Source organism: Myxine glutinosa, chromosome 8, assembly GCF_964187855.1.
Source record: "Myxine glutinosa chromosome 8, kmMyxGlut1.1, whole genome shotgun sequence".
Lineage (NCBI taxonomy): Eukaryota > Metazoa > Chordata > Myxini > Myxiniformes > Myxinidae > Myxine > Myxine glutinosa.
Window position 1 is genome coordinate 14207786 of NC_136268.1, and position 20435 is coordinate 14228220.

General features: G+C 46.4%; 1 protein-coding gene across 1 annotated transcript in view; it reads right to left on the reverse strand.

Moving 5' to 3' along the window:
• LOC137432196 (xanthine dehydrogenase/oxidase) overlaps positions 1-20435 on the reverse strand; it is a 296924-nt gene that overhangs the window by 20994 nt on the left and 255495 nt on the right. Inside the window, exons 26-32 of the mRNA XM_078782822.1 lie at positions 13622-13717; positions 13113-13241; positions 6616-6690; positions 6331-6383; positions 6067-6181; positions 3622-3687; positions 2730-2918 (exon numbers count right to left, since the gene is read on the reverse strand). Coding sequence (XP_078638948.1) covers positions 2730-2918; positions 3622-3687; positions 6067-6181; positions 6331-6383; positions 6616-6690; positions 13113-13241; positions 13622-13717 — 723 coding nt within the window. The remainder of the gene's footprint in view (positions 1-2729; positions 2919-3621; positions 3688-6066; positions 6182-6330; positions 6384-6615; positions 6691-13112; positions 13242-13621; positions 13718-20435) is intronic.

Below are 20435 nucleotides of genomic sequence, written 5' to 3' on the forward strand. Positions count from 1 at the left end.
GGGTCATCAAGGTAGAACTCGTTCTGGGGGTCTTGGTTGTTCAAAATGTCTTCAAACAAAAAAATAACTTCATCCCAAGTTGTGTTAAAAGCAGAATTTTCATTTCATATCTCAGATACAATTTCCTGTGAAAGAAAATAACAATGTATTAATTTAATACAATATTTTTATTTGTATAAATCAAGCTCTATGAATATTAAAATAAACTTTGTTAACTCTTACATGAGTCTCATCTAAAAAAAAAAAAAAAAAAATTAAATAAATAAATAAATAAATAAACAAACTTACCTCCATTGATAAGAGGTTCGAGTCCAGTTCATCAATCTGAAGGTTGAGTTCTACACAGGTAGTAGGACTCCAAGGAATAGCAAAGTTATCCCATTCCATTTCGGCATAGTAGTCCATTCTCAAGTGAAGCAGAAAGCGTGTTTGAAAAAGCCTGTGTGGTCGGTGCCTTTTATAAGAAGGGCTGGGTGTGTGTCATTTCCTGTGGAAATTCCCTGGGCGTGTCTTAACTGGAAATGATGTGATGGAAATTCCCTGAAAATGATGTAATGTATTACCTGGAAATGATACAATGCTGAAGAGTTTATAAAGTGGGTGGGACTTAGCAAAAGTGGGCGGAGCTTAGCAAAAGTGGGCGGAGCATAGCAAAAAGTGGGCGTGGCTTAACAAAAAGTGGGCGGTGCTTAGTAAAAAGTGGGCGGGGCTTACCAAAAAGTGGGCAGGGTTTACCAAAAAGTGGACGGAGCTTAACAAGGTGGGCAGAGCCTACCAAAAAGTGTGTGGCACTGGAGGCGCTCAAACAAGAACATTGAGGGAGGTTTACCATTTTATCTTAGCTCAGTTAAAATATCTTGAGAAAGAACCAAACTCAAACATATTTTTTGTTAATGTATTAGACGGTGAGGAGAGTTGTAGGAGAATTAAATTATTTCCCACGCATAAACAAATATTTGTAGGGTCGTTGTTTGAGTGGGTTATATTCACCAGATGATATTAAGAGTAAAAGGTTAAAAGGTCCATAAGGTCAGAAGGATCACAGGTGTTTAAGTGGTCTAATGAATAAGGATAACATGTCAAAAGGTTAGAAGGTTCGTAAAGAACAGGGTGAGAGAAATAGAGGTGTTTAGGGTCAATGAGGGAGGGAAAGAATTAATATGGAAGTGAATGGGTCAAAGATTAATCTGCCAGATGATATGTAGAAGAAGGATGATAGGTCTATAAGAGAAAACAAATATTTGTAGTGTTTGAGTGGTCTAATGAACAACATTAAGGATAGGTACTACAGACAAAAGGTTCATAAAGATGAGGGTGAGAGAAATAGAGGTGTTTATGATTTTTGAAAAAGACAAGGGGGTAAATGACATTAGATAGGGATTTCCCATGTTAAACGGAGGTGTCCCAGAAGCAACATTATTACACTACTCAGCACATCACCCAAAGAACACCATCCCTACTGTGAAGCATGGTGGTGGCAGCATCATGTTATGGGGATGTTTATCATCAGCAGGGGCTGGGGCACTTGTCTGGATAGAAGGGAAAATGGATGGAGCAAAATACAGCAAAATCCGAGAAGAAAACCTGCTGCCCTCTACAAGAAAGCTGAAATTGGGACGGAGGTTCACCTTTCAGCAAGACAACGACCTGAAGTACACAGCCAAAGCTACACTGGAGTGGCTAAGGTACAAAAAGATAAATGTCATTGATTGGCTTAGGCAGAGCCCCGACCTAAATCCAATTGAAAATCTGTGACACAACTTGAAGATTGCTGTCCATCGACGTTCCCCCACACAACCTGACTGAGCTTGGACAGTTTTGTACAGAAGATTGGGCAAATATTACCCAATCAAGGTGTGCAGAGTTGGTAGAGACCTATCCCAACAGACTCACAGCTGTAATTGCTGTCAAAGTGCTTCCACCAGGTATTAACTCAAGGGGGGTGGACACTTATTCAACCAAGATATTCTAGTTTTGTAGTTTTAATTAATTTTCTGAAATTTGTAGAATTTGTTTTTCACTTGGAAGTTGTGGGTTACGATGTGTAAATAAAGGTTTAAAAGCCTTGATTTAATAAAATCTAATTCCAGGGTATAAGGCAACAAAAGGTGATAATTTTGAAAGGGGGTGTAGACTTTCTAGAGGCACTGTATATCTCTATATTATAAAAGAAAGGTTTTGTTTGTTTGTCTGCACGCGCTAATCTCCTGAACGGTGAAAGATAGGAGGAAACCTCTAATACAAAAAATGTCGGGACGGGCCCCGGGAAGGTTTTAGGCTAGGTGGCGAGGCCGGTTGAGGCCGCTACTGCCAGGCTGGGCCCATTTCGCAATTAAAAGCTGAGCTGAGTTATAGTAGTCAATTGTCTATGGCTGCGAGTAAAAGCTGAATTATAGTAGTAAATTCATTCAAAAAGAACCAAAAATGTCGGGACGGGCCCCGGGAAGGTTATAGGCTAGGTGACGAGACTGGTCGAGGCCGCATCGGCCGGGCTGGGCCCATTTCGCAATTAAAAGCTGAGCTGAATTATAGTAGTCAATCTTCAACTGCGGCGAGTAAAAGCTGAATTATAGTAGTAAATTTATTCAAAAATAACCCGGGCAACGCCGGGTGCTTTCAGCTAGTACAGTTTAAATACGTGAGAGGAAAGCAACCCAGAGACCTCTTAGATATATTAAAATGATCTGATATTTTAAAGATAGGAATCTCCAAAATCCAATTTTTTGAACCTTGGAAGAGAAAATAGCCTTGGGATTCTCTGATTTGCTGAGAAGAGACACGTGTAGTTCCCTGGGGATGTCTCCAGCAGCAGGAATTTTGTATATCCCTGGCCCTTTGCTCCGCAGTTCACCAAGATGAGAATACTGCAGCTCCTCAAGCAGGAAGAGTCCAAAACCTTGGGCAAAGGCACCTTCAACCTGGAAACAAACCCGATAAGGGCAGTAAGTCTTCCCCTATCCTATAGGGGAGGCTTAAATAATACCACACGCGGTGGTGTAATGGTTTGAGTAGGTCTGCTCTGAGTATTTGAGCAAACTCCGGACGAGTCATACCGAAGCCTATTAAAATTGTACGTGTTGCTTCCTTGCTTGAATTTCACAATTTAAAACGATAAGAGCACCACGACCAATTCCAATATGTTGACATCTGTAGGGAGGAGAAAATTCCTCCTTCAGAAATGATGCGCTAATTGTGGTGAGAAAGGCGGCGCCATTGTTGTGGGTTCGGTGGTACCCAGAGTGCCCCAGAAAGTGACGTCACTTCCCCCAAGCTTAGTGCCTGTGTTTGTCTTATCTAACAGTCCCGTGTTGTGTCTCATGTATTCGTCTGCATGTCTCTGTATGTGAGATGTATGCGTGGCAGCTCCACCATGAGCATTGTATCCGTTAAAAAAAAGCATGGTGAGGGAAATAATGTTGGCAACACATTGACATGAAAGCAATGATAAAATATTTGAAATAATGATTAATTTATGCAGTCGAACAGCAAACTGAAGTTTCATTCGACTATAAACAAGCACCCAAGCAATATTTATATTGGGTACATTTATACAATTGCGAATTGTAGTTATAAAATAGGTTTGGAGATAAAGATCTCTCTGAGGATTTCAAGATCTCCCACCTGCCCAATGTCCAGAGCTGGATTGATACTGCAGCCAACATCCATCACGATGTGTGTACCAAGTGCCTGTTGGGTACAAAAACTGAATCATTGCATCACAGGAATAAAACCAATTGATAAGTAGGTTAACCTCGCATAAACAAGGTGCAGAAGTTTCTGTCAAACCTCGACTCTGATTCTACAACTGGACCTGACGGCATCAGCCCACGGGTCCTAAAATCCTGCTCTGTCGCTGTTTCACTCCCTCTCTCTGTTCTCTTCACCCTCTCTTTTGCTCAAGGTCATCTGCCATAATCTTGGAAATCAGCAAACATTACCCCTTTACACAAAAAGGTGCAAAAACAGATCCTTGCAACTACAGACCAATCAGCCTGCTCCCAATTATCAGCAAAGTCATGGAATCCATCATCACTTCGGATATCAAATCCTTCCTCTTCTCCAATGGCTTGATCTCCGATCATCAATTTGGTTTCAGACCTGGTCACTCTACTCTGGACATGCTGCTTCTGCTTTCTCAACAATGGATGGAGGTCCTCAATGCCAAACAGGAAATCAGAGCTGTCTCCCTTGACATATCACGTGCCTTCGATATGGTTTGGCATCCCGGTCTGCTCACCAAACTCTCCTCCAATGGTATCCATGGAAATCTCCACGCTTGGCTTGCGGACTTCCTCTCTGGGCGCAGTCAACGTGTGGCCCTGAATGGATTTCTCTCATCTCCCCCTTCCTGTTGCGGCTGGAGTTCCCCAAGGTAGTGTTCTGGGCCCTGTGCTTTTTCTGGTCTTAATCAATGATCTGTCCGACTCTCTAGAAAATTCTCTCAATCTCTTTGCTGATGACCCCACTCTCTGCTGCTCTATTCCTCATCCCTCAGATTGGCAGTCTGCAGCCTCCTCACTCTCTGCAGACCTGGACAAAATCACAGACTGGTCAAACAAGTGGAACATGTCTTTCAATCCTGACAAATCTCACACTCTCACTTTGTCTCTCCAAAAAGACAGACTGGACAACCCTCACATCTATTTTCTGAACAATCCTCTCCAAGAAGTTCTGTCACTCAAGCTTTTGGGTCTCACTATCTGCCATGATCTTTCCTGGGAAAACCACATTTCCAAGCTGGCCTCCAAAGCCAGTCGCCGACTGGGCATCCTCCGTCGTGCGAAGTCCTTCCTTGGCACACCTGAGCTCCTCACCACATACAAGGCTTTCATCCGCAGCTCAATGGAATACTGTTCCCCCCTCTGGGCTGGTGCTCCTGTCTCACACCTAGCTCGTCTTCACGCTGTTGAAACCAAAGCTTTCAGAATTATTGGAATCTCCCGCGATGAAGCTAACTCCGAGGGCCTTTCATTCACTCACCGCAGGCAGGTTGGTGGTCTTTCTGTCTTCGCCCGACTCCTCTCCGGCCTTGCTCCCCCAGCTCTCTCTGGGCTCTGCCCCCCAAATATTCCTGCAGGTCGCACAAGATCTGCCTGCAACCCTCTTATGGTTAAACTTGCAAAATCTCGGCTCTCTGCTCACCTTCACTCCTTCATTCCTCTTTTCTCTCGCCTCTGGAACAAATTCTCTCACTCCCTTCAATCCCACTCCACCCTCCAGGTCTTTAGAACAGCTGTTCACCACCATGTTTTATCTTCCAGGATGCAAAACCTTGATCTTTTCTATCCCCGTTAATACACCCCAGATCCACAATTTTCAAATACCGTTTTCTTTCCTGAAAATCCCTGTAGTGTCCATGTTGTTTATCCCATGTTCCCCACCCCAGCCCTCTCTCTTCCACAGATCTCCCGATGTCCCTGTTCTGTACTGTTGTTGTGCTTCCCTCTCTCTCCCCCCTCTTGTCTGCCGCCCCCTTTATTATATGTTTCATGTGTGTTTCTGTTTCTGTTTTATGTGTTTTATGTGTTAGCTATTACACGAGCCTCGACTTTGAATACAACATGAATAAATAAATAAATAAATAAAACATATAGATACCGTGTTATATTTTACTAACTTGCTGTTTGGGCCAGAACAACTTCACTTCTTTAACCATCATGATTGTTCCCACATTATTGTGCTGTCGGCCAGGAAAATTTTTGTTCCAAGTCTTTCAAGAACCACAAGGCCAGCCCTGCCGTTTGACTGAAGGTGCTTTGGCTGGGAATTTGGGACGCTCATAATGCTGGTGATAGTCCGAGTACTCTTCATGAAAGACATCGTGGGATCCATAACGTCCACAAACCGCAGGTAGCAGACTGGACCCCACCTTGACATTCTTCTGAGGGAAGGGACACCTTGTGATGCAACACTGCCAATCTATCATCGAGTTGGGAATTTTAACATCAATCCGGAAATTTATCGTGGAATTTGGAATAAAACCAGATGAGGCAGCACTAAGGTGAGTGCGCTACCTATGCACGATCCTATCAGACCCGATTCAGGAGAAGAACCCGACCGCGTTACCTTGATGGAACCGGTAAGACAGTCTATTTCAACTTCCGAGCATGCAGCCCCACAAGAAAAATAATGGCAGGTTTTGCCAAAACACTCCTTCATTCTTTGCATAAGCTCAGGATCGCTGCGAAGAAAGAGGAATGGCAGCCTCAAATGTGGTCATGCAATATACAGTTAAAGGTCAAATGTACGGTCAAAATCAAGCAAATGCAGAAAGGTGTGACGATACAGGTAAAGAGAGGAAGAAGAGCGGAACCAGACGGACAGACTGACCTGTAGAATCCAGTTGCAGACAAACTTACACAGCTTAGGTAAGCTGCATTTACCTGCACACGGGAAAGGATGTTAACGGCAGTTTGGGCAAATTATGAAGATATCCAGAAAAAATAACATTTTGTAAATATTCTTATTAATCACTACAAAGATCAACAGTAGGACGTGCGGAGTCATTTTGTTTAGTCTGGAAGAACGTCTTTCGCAAAAACTGGAAAATGCCACTTTGATGGGAATAATCTTTCTAAATATTGCACGAACGTAATTCCACTTCCTATTTCTTACCCAATCTTCCCATTTCCCAGTCGGATTTGCATTCTTGAACGGCTCCAGATTCTTCATGAGTTTATTGCAAGCATTCTGGGAAAAAAATAATCCACATCACGTTATCTGTAATATTACTCAAACTACCATTCAAAAACGTTACTGTAATTAATATATAATAGCAACAATACTCGGATATACAAGTGTTTAGCAGGAAGGAGGAGAAGCAGCAGGAAGCAGGAAGGAGGCAAAGCAGCAGGAAGCAGGAAGGAGGAGAAGCAGCAGGAAGCAGGAAGGAGGCGAAGCAGCAGGAAGCAGGAAGGAGGAGAAGCAGCAGGAAGCAGGAAGGAGGCGAAGCAGCAGGAAGCAGGAAGGAGGAGAAGCAGCAGGAAGCAGGAAGGAGGAGAAGGAGCAGGAAGCAGGAAGGAGGCGAAGCAGCAGGAAGCAGGAAGGAGGGGAAGCAGCAGGAAGCAGGAAGGAGGAGAAGCAGCAGGAAGCAGGAAGGAGGCGAAGCAGCAGGAAGCAGGAAGGAGGCGAAGCAGCAGGAAGCAGGAAGGAGGCGAAGCAGCAGGAAGCAGGAAGGAGGCGAAGCAGCAGGAAGCAGGAAGGAGGCGAAGCAGCAGGAAGTAGGAAGGAGGCGAAGCAGCAGGAAGCAGGAAGGAGGAGAAGCAGCAGGAAGCAGGAAGGAGGCGAAGCAGCAGGAAGCAGGAAGGAGGCGAAGCAGCAGGAAGCAGGAAGGAGGCGAAGCAGCAGGAAGCAGGAAGGAGGCGAAGCAGCAGGAAGCAGGAAGGAGGCGAAGCAGCAGGAAGCAGGAAGGAGGCAAAGCAGCAGGAAGCAGGAAGGAGGCGAAGCAGCAGGAAGCAGGAAGGAGGCGAAGCAGCAGGAAGTAGGAAGGAGGCGAAGCAGCAGGAAGCAGGAACGAGGCGAAGCAGCAGGAAGCAGGAAGGAGGCGAAGCAGCAGGAAGTAGGAAGGAGGCGAAGCAGCAGGAAGCAGGAACGAGGCGAAGCAGCAGGAAGCAGGAAGGAGGCGAAGCAGCAGGAAGCAGGAAGGAGGTGAAGCAGCAGGAAGCAGGAAGGAGGCAAAGCAGCAGGAAGCAGGAAGGAGGCGAAGCAGCAGGAAGCAGGAAGGAGGCGAAGCAGCAGGAAGTAGGAAGGAGGCGAAGCAGCAGGAAGCAGGAACGAGGCGAAGCAGCAGGAAGCAGGAAGGAGGCGAAGCAGCAGGAAGCAGGAAGGAGGTGAAGCAGCAGGAAGCAGGAAGGAGGCAAAGCAGCAGGAAGCAGGAAAGAGGAGAAGCAGCAGGAAGCAGGAAGGAGGCGAAGCAGCAGGAAGCAGGAAGGAGGCGAAGCAGCAGGAAGCAGGAAGGCAGAAAGGAGTAGGAAGCAGGAAGCAGGCGAAGCAGCAGGAAGCAGGAAGGAGGCGAAGCAGCAGGAAGCAGGAAGGAGGCAAAGCAGCAGGAAGCAGGAAGGAGGAGAAGCAGCAGGAAGCAGGAAGGCAGAAAGGAGTAGGAAGCAGGAAGCAGGCGAAGCAGCAGGAAGCAGGAAGGAGGCGAAGCAGCAGGAAACAGGGAGGAGGAGAAGGAGCAGGAAGCAGGAAGGAGGAGAAGCAGCAGGAAGCAGGAAGGAGGAGAAGCCACAGGAATCAGGAAGGAGGAGAAGCAGCAGGAAGCAGGAAGAAGGAGAAGCAGCAGGAAGCAGGAAGGAGGCGAAGCAGCAGGAAGTAGGAAGGAGGCGAAGCAGCAGGAAGCAGGAAGGAGGCGAAGCAGCAGGAAGCAGGAAGGAGGCGAAGCAGCAGGAAGTAGGAAGGAGGCGAAGCAGCAGGAAGCAGGAAGGAGGCGAAGCAGCAGGAAGCAGGAAGGAGGCGAAGCAGCAGGAAGTAGGAAGGAGGCGAAGCAGCAGGAAGCAGGAACGAGGCGAAGCAGCAGGAAGCAGGAAGGAGGCGAAGCAGCAGGAAGCAGGAAGGAGGTGAAGCAGCAGGAAGCAGGAAGGAGGAGAAGCCACAGGAATCAGGAAGGAGGAGAAGCAGCAGGAAGCAGGAAGGAGAAGCAGCAGGAAGCAGGAAGGAGGAGAAGCCACAGGAATCAGGAAGGAGGAGAAGCAGCAGGAAGCAGGAAGAAGGAGAAGCAGCAGGAAGCAGGAAGGAGGAGAAGCCACAGGAAGCAGGAATTAGGCGAAGCAGCAGGAAGCAGGAAGGGGGCCATTAGGCACATTAACCCTGCGCAATCGTGCCAACATGTTCATATCTCCACACCTCATCCTCACTACTTCCAGATACCTATCCCACTCAATCTTAAAACTATCTACTGACTCACCTGTCACTACACCTGCAGGGAGATCATGCCATGCATTTATCACTCTCTTAGTTTGAGTCTCTGGACATGGACACCACAGACCTCTACTTCACCACCGTCACGACCTTTCTTCTCAACTCTTCTTTCTTCCTAACCTGTGCTCCGTTGTCCTGTCAGTGTCCATTCTGCACTTCATTTGTCTCTACCTTTCGTCATCTCAACATCTCGATCAGATCCCCTCGGCATTTCCTCCTTTCTAATGTAGAAGGTCCTTCCGGTCTCTCTCAGCCGCTCCTCAGGGTTTTCTCGACCAGGCCTATCACCAATTCCTGGCATTCTTTTGCTTTACCCATTGAAACATTAAAATGCCTGTTGCTCATATTGAATCACGTTTTCAGTGTCTCCCCAACTATCACTTATTCAATGACCTTTCTCAGTTGATGCAATCATAGCACCTTGATAGCCCTGAAATGTCTGCTCGTATTGCTGCAGGTGTTTGAGAGAAATTGAGAGAGGTATTGCTGGTCAAAAATAAAATATTTAATAATTGGGTCAAAATGTGAAAGGGCAAAGTCAAAGTAACTATAAATAGTCCATATTAGCCTGGGGAGGTACGATGGGCAAAGAACATGGAGTGGAGGCCCTCTACCTGTAAAGTGTTTATTTCTCGGCAGGGAAACGATCAAAAGAGTTCAGAGTTCCTTGACACACCTGAGCTCCTCACCACATACAAGGGTTTCATCCGCAGCTCAATGGAATACTGCTCTCCCATCTGGGCTGGTGCTCCTGCCTCACACCTTGCTCGGCTTCACGATGTTGAAACCAAAGCTTTCAGAATCATTGGAATCTCCCACGATGAAGCTGACTCTGAGGGCCTCTCACTCACTCACCGCAGGCAGGTTGGTGGTCTTTCTGTCTTCTACCGCCTCCTCTCCGGCCTTGCCCCCCGCCCCCCACCCAGCTCTCTCTGGGCTCTGTCCCCCCAATATTCCTACAGGTCGCACAACATCTGCCTGCAACCCTCTTATGGTTAAACGGCCAAAATCAAGACTCTCTGCTCACCTTCACTCCTTCATTCCTCTTTTCTCCCGCCTCTGGAACAAACTCCCTCACTCTCTTCAATACCACTCCTCCATCCAGGTATTTAAAACAGCTGTTCACCACCATCTCTTATCTCCCCCCATCCAAAACCTTGATCTTTTCTACCCCCGCTAATTCACCCCAGATACACTTTTTTGAAATACCAACTTCTTTCCTGGAAGTCCTTGCAGTGTCTCGGTGTTTTTTTCTTTTTTACCTCTTCCACCTCCCCCAAACCTCCTTCCCATGCCTTCTCCCCCCACACCCTCTCCCTCCCACAGATCTCACGATGTCCCTGTTTTTTGCTGTTGTACTTGTGTACTTACCTCTCTCTCCCCATCTTGTCTCCCGCTCCCTTTATTGTATGTTTTGTGTGTCGGTTTTTTTTTTTGTGATTAATGTGAGCTCTCACATGAGCCTCGATCTTGTACAAACAAAAAAAGAGCTTCTTCAATAACTTATTTTTCTTTGATAATTTAAAGACTGAACAAGAAAATGGTTATAATGAGAGGCGCCGGTAGTCCCCGCACGGTCGCCATCCCCCGCCGGGCTTTGGCACGATGTGAAGCGGCGACGCCCAAGCACTCTCGGAGCGACGCACGATGCCGAGCCGCTCCAGCATAGCGAACTCCGCTTTAGCCACCGCGAGCTTCGTCGGCTCGAGGCGGAGTGCCCGGGCGTAGACCGGTGGCCCGGCGGTGGGGAATGTGGTGTTCCACCCCGTGCTTGACGGCCCCCGCCGAGAAGGTGGGCCGCGTAAGGGCCGGGAAGCTGGCGAGGAGGCGGGTGAAGTCGTCCGCTGCCGGAAGCATGCAAACTAACCTCGCCGGGACCGAACCGCTCAGCAAGCCGCTTGGCGAGCCGCTCGGTGAGCCGCTCAGTGAGCCGCTCAACGAGCTGCTCAGCGCGCAAGCAAGCGAGCTGAACGTTTCAGCCTGGACGAGACGTCTGTTCTTCACATCTACTAACAACCCGTGTGCACAGAGGAAGTCCGCACCGAGTAGTGCCATGGGGACACGAGCGGTTACGAACGTCCACTCGAAGTGTTGCCTTCCGAACCGCAGGGAGAGGCAGCACTTCCCGAATGTGCGTATGGGTGTTCCGTTCGCGGCAAGCAACGCGGGGCCCCGGCCCGCGGTGTGCTTGTCGGACGTAGAAGCAGGGATAACGCTCACCTGTGCCCCCGTATCGCATAGGAAACGGCGCCCGGACAAGGTGTCCGTTATAAAAAGAAGGCTGCCGGAATGGCCGACGCCCAGGGCCGCTACCGAGCGCCGGCTTTGTAGTTTCCCGACTTGCCGAAGGAGCACGGCGGGCAACAATTCCTCGCCTTGTGGCCAAACCTGGCGTGGAAATGGCACCAGGTTTGCGGTGAAGGCAGCGGCCACGGTTTTCGCGGTGGTGGTGGGCGTGGCGGCGGCCACACGGCGTTCGTCAGCCTCGGGATCCCCGAGGTGTGGTGCATCAGCATCAGGGTCAGCCTCGGGATGCGCGGCGGCCGCGCCAAAACTCGCCTGCGCGTCCAAAGCCGCGAAGAACCTGTCGGCCTCGGCAGCGAGCGCTCGGGGTTCCGTCGTCACAGAACCGGCCAACGCGAGGCGGACTCGTGCCGGCAGCTGGCGTCGAAATAACGCCCGGAAAAGAGCGTTCGGGGTTTCGTCGCCCATCAATGACAGCATGTGGTCCATGCGGACCGACGGTCGCGTGTCACCGAGCTCGGGGATGTCCAGGAGGCGGTCGGCCCGTGCGTCCACTGTGAGGCCGAACGTGGCGAGGAGGAGACGCTTGATCGCCTCGTACCTGCCGTCGGCCGGTGGGTTCCTCAGGACTGACAGGACGCAGGCGGCCATGCCGGGCCCGAGGGAAGCGACCACGTGGCAGTACATGGTCTCGTCCACCGTGATGCCTCGAAGTCGGAACTGGGCTTCTGCCTGCAGGAACCAGACTTCGGCTTGCGTCTCCCAGAACTCGGGGAGTTTCATTTGGACCGCGTTGTTTGCCATTGCGTTGGCATATTCGGGTGGTCAGCGAAGGCTGACCAGAACGTCGGAGTCACCAATGAAGTGCGGTGCTATGCGCGCTTGCTTGTACAACAAGAAGGAAGCGGACAACGCGGTGAGTTTAAGAGTCTTTATTAAACGAGCTCAACTGTAGCACTGGCGCGCTCCGGGCTGCGCGCCCGGTGTATATCCCGCGGCCACGCCTACCCCTCGGGCGTGGCCGCCGCCCACTTGGTGCGTGGAATGATGCCCTAACGCCAGTGAGCTTTCGTGTCCGCCACAATAACAAAATATTTATGTGTCCCTCCTCTCTCACTCCTCCCTCCTCCTCTCACACCTTCTCCCTCTCTTTCACTCTCCCCTCATTGCATCTCAAGACTAGACGGATTTCTGAGAAATGTGAATGTTCGGTGCATATGGTAATGTCTGTTACACCTATTATAACAGAACGAAAAATAAATAAAACGTCACAGCACCTGTGGTTTTAGTAATTTTGCTGTAGAGTTAAAGGCTGTAAATCAGCCATCTTTGATCGGATTACATAACAAAATCTTCTGTATATGTACACTCTCATGTTTTGTCTTTGTGCCAAGTTTGAACAAAATCGGTTCTGTCATGCAGAGAAATGGTTGGGGACACGTTTAAATAACAAAATGGCCGCCAGTCGCCCATCTTGGATCTGAACTTTTGCTTTAAATTTTAAAAGATTTAAAAGATCATCTTGTAAAAAGAATTACGTGCATATGTAAGCTATTATTCCTCGTCTGAGTTGCAGGTTTGAACAGGTTCGGTAAATGCATGTCCGAGAAATGGTTGAGGATGTGTTCAACATCAGGTTTTTTTACAACTAAAATGGCCGCCAGTCGGCCATCTTTGATCGCATCACGAAACAACATGATGTGCTTATGCATACCATCATGTATTGTCTTTCTGCCAAATATGAAGGAAATCGGTCCATACATCTCCGAGATATGGTTGCGGACGCACGGACACATGGACGGAGTAGGCCCAATCAATAAGCCCCCGTTTCGGACTAATCCAACGGGGCTAATAAAATGTACGAGTCAGGTATTCAGCATTCCTGATTTTAAACCACAACACAACACTTTAAACATTCGTTTCACCTTAGCAGCACAAAAATATAAAAGTACCATGAGGGCCATTCCATAGAGGTCAGTACTGAAGGAGGCAGCTGATGGTGAGGCATTGGGAACAGAATTTGTACACGTGTCTGCAATCCGGATGCGATTCACAGGTAATCCAAGACAGCGCCCAGCTACCTGAATGGGTGGATAACGAAATGATGAAGGTAACATATGCTGCTTACCTACCAGGTATAACTGTTATGATGCACACTTAGTGAAGAAAAACAGCTGCATTTCCTTAGCGTTGGGCTCTGCCTGAGGAATGAAACAGGTGTAACTGATACAAAAGGTAAGGCTCCACCACAATCGGTGCTCCTACGTAAAACCTGACGCACATTGTATTCAAATAGGGTCATGTCTGGTCATTCCTTCAGATTTGCACCTTTTGTTGCACTTCCTTCGACTTGTTACTTGTTAATGGGGAAAGGTAGATATAAAAAAAGGAAGCAACACTGACAGTTTTATTGGAGGTTGAGGAATTGCACACATTGAATAATTCAATTAGCACCATCTACCTGAATCATCTTGGTATGGAGTCCTTGTCCCATTTCTATTCCTCCGTGGGCCAAAAGGACCGATCCGTCGGTGTAAATGTGAACAAGAGCACCACCCTGAAATGGAACACAAAGAGTAAAATGATTCCTCAACATCAGAAATACCAAATATGGGGGGAGTCAGTATATGGGAGTCAATATAGGGGAGTCAGTATATGGGAGTCAATATATGGGAGTCAATATATGGGAGTCAATATAGGGGAGTCAATATAGGGGGGTTAGTATATGGGACTCAGTATATGGGAGTCAATATAGGGGAGTCAGTATATGGGAGTCAGTAAAGGGGAGTCAGTATATGGGAGTCAATATAGGGGGGTTAGTATATGGGAGTCAGTATATGGGAGTCAGTATATGGGAGTCAGTATATGGGAGTCAGTATATGGGAGTCAGTATATGGGAGTCAGTATATGGGAGTCAGTATATGGGGGTCAGTCAAGTGAAGTGAACTTTTTAATATGTTAAACCCTGCTATGGAAACGAGGGTGTTTTGGTGTATTAAGTCGAGGCTCTTATAAGAGTGAACACATAGAAAATATAATAAAGAGAGCGGTAGACAATATGGGGGGAGAGAGGGAAGCACATCAATAATAGAGAACAGGGACATCGGGAGATCTATGGAAGGGAGAGCGCTCGGCAGGGGGTACACGGGATAAACAAGATGGACACTACTAAGACTTTCAGGAAAGAAAATGGAATTTGAAGGAGGTGCATTTGGGGAGCATTAAAAGGGGTAGAAAAGATCAAGGTTTTGTATGGGGGAGATGGTGGTGAACAACTGTTTTAAAGACCTGGAGGGTGGAGAGGGATTGAATAGAGTGAGGGAGTTTGTTCCAGAGGCGGGAGAAAAGAGGAATGAAAGAGTGAAGGTGAGCAGAGAGTCTTGATTTTGGCAATTTCACCAGAAGAGGGTTGCAGGCAGATTTTGTGCGTCCTTTAGGAGTATTTGGGGGACAGAGCACAGACTTTTAGGGGAGACCAGGAGGAGCAAGGACGGAGAGGAGTCAGTAGAAGACAGAAAGTCCACCATCCTGTCTGCGGTGAGCGAGTGAAAGACCCTCAGAATCAGCTTAATCACGGGAGATTTCAATGATCCTGAAAGCTTTGATTTCTACAGCGTAAAGCCGAGCTAGGTGTGAGGCATGAGCACCAGCCCAGAGAGGAGAGCAGTATTCCATTGAGTTGTGGATGAAAGCCTTGCAGGTGGTGAGGAGCCCAGGTGTACCCAGAAAGGACGACGGAGGATGCCCAGTCGCTGACTGGCTTTGAAGTCCAGCTTGGACATGTTGTTTTCCCAGGAAAGATAATGGCAGATCGTGAGACCCAAAAGCTTGAGTGACAGAACTTCTTGGAGAGGATTGTTGAGAGTAGATGGGAGGGTTTTCCAGATGGTCTTTTCGGAGAGACATAGTAAGAGTGTGAGATTTGTCAGGATTGAAAGACATGTTCCACTTGTTTGACCAGTCTGTGATTTGGTCAAGGTCTGCAGAGAGTGAGGAGGCTGCAGACTGCCGATTTGAGCGATGAGGTATGGAGCGGCAGAGAGTGGAGTCATCAGCATCAGTTTTTGACTGTCAGCAGCAGACATGCCGTGTCCAGAAATTATACAGAGCATTGCCCGTCAACATGGCTAGATCTACTCAATCTAGGTGGTTGCGAACTAATCCAGTTACCGCAGCCTGACAATTCCAATACCGCCTTGACACATTCCTCCATGAATATGTGTGTGGCAAGGCCAGCCCGTTGGGTGACGTCAGTGATTACTTCATCCGGATTGAATTCCAGGCCAGAGGATCTCCACACGCCCATACCATCTCGGTGAAGAATGCACCACACATTGGGACAAATACTGATGAGGAAATCTGTCAATTTATTGACCGATATCAGACATGTGAAGTCACGGAAGAGTCAACCAAACTTCAAAGCCATGTGCATTCTGCCACCTGCAGGTGCAATGGAAGTTGTGGATTCCGTTTTCCTCATGCCCCCATCTGGGAAACACTAATTGCCCATCTGCTATATTTATGTGATCCCAATGTTGATGTCCTAAAATATATCCAAGACAAAAAAAGAGTTACTTGGAAGAGTCAACCAAGGACTGATCGACGGTGAGATATCAGAGGACACCACCACCCAAGATTTACAAAAACAAGACCGAAAGTCTAAGAGCGGCGTAGCCAGCCTTGTTTTATACTTTAGTTGAAGAGGACAGTGTGACCTGGGTGAGGATACCAGTTAGCAAATAATGTAAGTATTAATATTTTCGAAGTACTTTAAGTCTCCAATCTGTCTGTCACCATGGAAACGAACATATTGTATTGAGACACTGGTTTATTCTACATTGAGTCAACAATGAACCAACCATACACCGCTTCAATCCACTAACTTTGCAGTCACGACAAAGAGATTGCAGCGTTACGATTATATTTACGATATTATTATTATTAACGTTATTTTTACCCTCGCCAGAGGAGACTGTATTGCATTTGTTTGTTTCTTTGTCTGTCTGTCTGTCTGTTTGTTTGTCCGCACAGAAGAAATATGATTTTCTCTGCATCCGTTGGTCCGATTGACGGGAAATTTTCACCATAGGTGCACCTCCTCCTGTAGAATGGTTTAATGACAATTATGACGTCATAGGTCACGTGGTACAGGCACCATTTTGGAAAAAACAGAAAAACGTATCCGAAACAAAAAACAAAAAAAATCTCCGAAAGCGCTGCAAGGAAAAAATTGAGACATGGCTCATTGTAAAGAACTCTCCATGTGGAATAACATATGTTAATGATGATGTCATAGGTGCCTCCATTATGATGTCATAATTCGACAAGTACAAAACTTCATCCGATCAAGATGAAATTTCTTGAGCATCATCTTTGGATAAATTGGTGAAGAAAAACAATAATGATGACGTCATGGGTCACGTGGTTCGGCCGCCATATTTGTTTTAACACAAAAGCCTTAAAAACCACTAAAAACACGTCCTGGCGAGGGTCTGCAATCTCTGATTGCTCTTCCTTGTTATTATGAAGACGATGGTACTGTATTAAGAAACCTGGGCTAATTTGTCTGAAGCGGCCTGAAGGTGAGGCATGAAGGCATGAAGCCTATACATACTGTGTCGTTGAAAGACCCGTAACACCGATGCTTTCGATATTTGACGGTCATTTAAACAATCTTTGAGCTTGTACATCTGCCGATCTAATGTTGACATTCACTTGTTGAGCCAAATCACTAAGTATTGTATGTAGTACTAGTTCATTTTCCCACAATATTGACATTACTTGTGTAATATCTTTCACAATTCGATTACTTATGTAATCGAATTTCGATGTCATTTTGGTCAATTTCATACAGTAAAATTACATGAATGAGTTTTTAAAAATTGGTACCCATGTTTTTTCATTTATCCACATTATAAACACTAGGGCATGCCCGTACTATATATATATCTAAAATTATATCCCCCCCCTCTATTTACATGAAATGGTTTGGTCCAAAGCGAACGGCTTGCGAGTACGGTGACAATCCCCCCCCTCTATTTACATGAAATGGTTTGGTCCAAAGCGAACGGCTTGCGAGTACGGTGACAATCCCCCCCCCTCTATTTACATGAAATGGTTTGGTCCAAAGCGAACGGCTTGCGGAGTTTGGTAAAGAAATCGCCATAGCGTGCACAAACGCGCAGGAAAGCGAAAGAATCGCAAAGTAGTTTTAATTAGTTTTAAAACATAGTTTAACGCCAACATAGTTTGCCAACGTGAAATAAATGAATACGCTCTCAAATGTGCCGTCCGAGGCAGAGTCTGTTCGCCACGTTCGGCACACGTGATAGCTCGCTGCTCTCTGATTGGTTGAATCGTTTTTTGGACATAGCTCGCTAACTACTTGTCCGATTAATATGAAACCTTGAAAAGGCACATCCTCGGGTCCCCAGCAATATACCTGGCAAGTTTAAAGTATATCGGACCCGTGGTTGTCGAGAAACAGCGGTCACAGACATACAGACATACATACATACATACATACATACACACAGAGATTACTGGAATTATAGATAGATTATAAACTTGATCGGTATCTCAACGAGATAGGGATGGGCCAGGCATCAGCCTGGAGGATGGCGAGAAGGGGGCTCCTGGAGTACCATCGGAAAGTGGATGCGGCGACACGCTGCCATGAATACCTGACCTGACATTATAAATAAAATATTTATACACATGAAACAAAATAAACATTTCAGGCCCAAGGGAATACACAGGCCCCTGGACTGAAAGAGAAAGTGGTATCCATGACAATTCCTCCCCATTATAATCAAAAGGGATTATTTTGTGATTTTATTATTGCCAAACGTAAGGAATTTTTCAAGATATCAGTTTGAAACTTACACATGTTATTTGTATGCATGTGTAGTACATGTGTGTAAAATATGGGTAACATAAGTCAAAGGTCAAGGTCAATGCCATCCAAACATGTAAAACACCTATTAGATGGAAATTAGAAAATGTATCAACCAAATTTGTTATGCACAACATTCCATGAGGTAAAACACTTGAGAGGTTAAATTTTCCTAATTAACAAATTGCTGTTTCCATGGCAACTGGAAATGTTATAAGGAAGAAAGTGAAGATCGACGAAATGCAGTTTGGATTTATGCCAGGAAGAGGAACGACAGACACGCTTTTCATTGTGAGGCAGTTGCAGGAGAAGTACATGGAGAAGAGGAAGAAGTTGTTTCTTGGGTTTGTTGATCTGGAGAAAGCATTCGATAGGGTTCCACGCAAAGTATTGACATGGGCATTGAGGAAGTTAGGAGTGGAGGAATGGTTGATCAGAGTAGTGATGGCAATGTACAAAAGAGCGCGCACAGCTGTAAGGACGAAGGACGGGAACAGTGGTGAGTTTGAGGTGAAGGTGGGAGTGCATCAGGGGTCGGTACTAAGTCCACTACTATTTCTAGCTGTGATGGAGGTGCTGGCTCAGAACGTAAAGGAGGGTTTACCGTGGGAGTTGTTGTATGCAGATGATCTGGTGTTGATTGCGGAAAGTATGGATGGACTGATGGAAAAGATGAACAAGTGGAAGGAATGTATGGAGACAAAAGGTCTGAAGGTGAATATCGGAAAGACGAAGGTGATGGCAAGTGGTAAAGCATGTGGTGAGGTGGAAAGAACTGGGAAGTGGCCCTGTGCTGTGTGTAGGAAGGGTGTCGGAGTGAACTCCATTCAATGTACAATGTGCGCTGAGTGGGTTCATCAAAAATGTAGTGGTCTGAGAGGGTCATTAACCAGTGTGGCAGCTACATTCAAGTGTAAGGTGTGCACAGAGGGAGCTGCAGATGGAGGAAATGTTGAGTTGGATCTTGGAGACGGCGTGAAGCTGGAAGGTGTGAAAACATTTTGCTACCTCGCAGACGTGCTGAATGGAGAAGGTGGATCAGACTCGGCAACGGTTGCTGGAGTGAGATGTGCACGGAAGAAGTTTCGGGAACTGAGTGGTGTGCTGATGAGGAGGGGAGTGTCGTTGAAGCTGAAGGGAAAGGTTTATGCTGCATGTGTGAGAAGTGTTATGATTTATGGGAGCGAGACATGGGTAATGAACGTAGAGCAGCAACGAAGGCTGGAAAGGGTGGAAATGCGAATGGTTCGGTGGATGTGTGGAGTATCGTTGAGAGAGAGGAAGACAAATGATGAATTACGAAAGATGATGGGAATAGAGCCTGTGATGGATGCTGTGAAGAGAAACAGGTTGAGATGGTTTGGTCATGTGTTGAGGAAGGATGAAAGTGACTGGTTGAGAAGAGTGATGGAAATTATTGTAGAAGGAAGTAGAGGACGGGGAAGACCGAGAAAGACTTGGCTAAAGATGGTGGAAGAAGAAATGCGGGCAAGGGGGTTAACAAGGAGAGATGCAGAAAATAGGGCAAAATGGAGAAGATTGTCATGGGGACCGCAAGGCTAACCCCCGCTCTAGCAGGGAAAATGGCCTTTAAAATGCATGTTGTTGTTGTTGTATGGCAACTATTGTTTATTCAGATTTCACAAGTATCGTGCAATGTACTTCTTTCTTGTTACTTGCAAAATCGAAGATTATTCAAGTATATTGGTTGGTCTTGTTCGTTATTCTGTCTGTCTGTCTCTTTGTCTGTTTATCAATCGCCTACAGGTCACAATTTTAAACCGATCTTCTCAAATCTTCACCAGATGGTAGAGTTCGTCATAAGGAAGATGCCTATTGATTTTGAGGTCAAAGGTCAGCTTGAGGTCAAATTTATAAAATTGCCATTTTCATCCGATTGACGATAAAATTGAACAACATTTGCATATTGAGTCATTATATTGGGAAACCAACTATTTTGAGGTCAAAAGGTCAAAAGTCAACTCAAGGACAAACTGATAAAATCATCAATTTTCATCTGAAAATTCGTCCATTTTCATCAGATGAACCTGAAAATGATAAAGCAATTGCATAGTGCATCACTGAATTGGGAGAGCAACTACTTTTGAGGTCAAAAGGTCAAAGGTTAACTCAAGGTCAAACTTCTAATATCAATTTTCATCTGAAACATCATCAATTTTAATCTGATTAACCCCAGCTTTGATTAAGATCTTCAATTTTATTCTTAATGAAATGGACAATTTGATGGATCAATGGCAACTTTTTTGGGGGGAAGAGGTGGATTTTGCAAGTACCGTGCTCTGCACCACGTCCTTCTTGTTTGTCCGTCTTTGAGCAGGATATCTCAAAAGGTTGTGGGCGGATTCGGAAGAAATTTTGC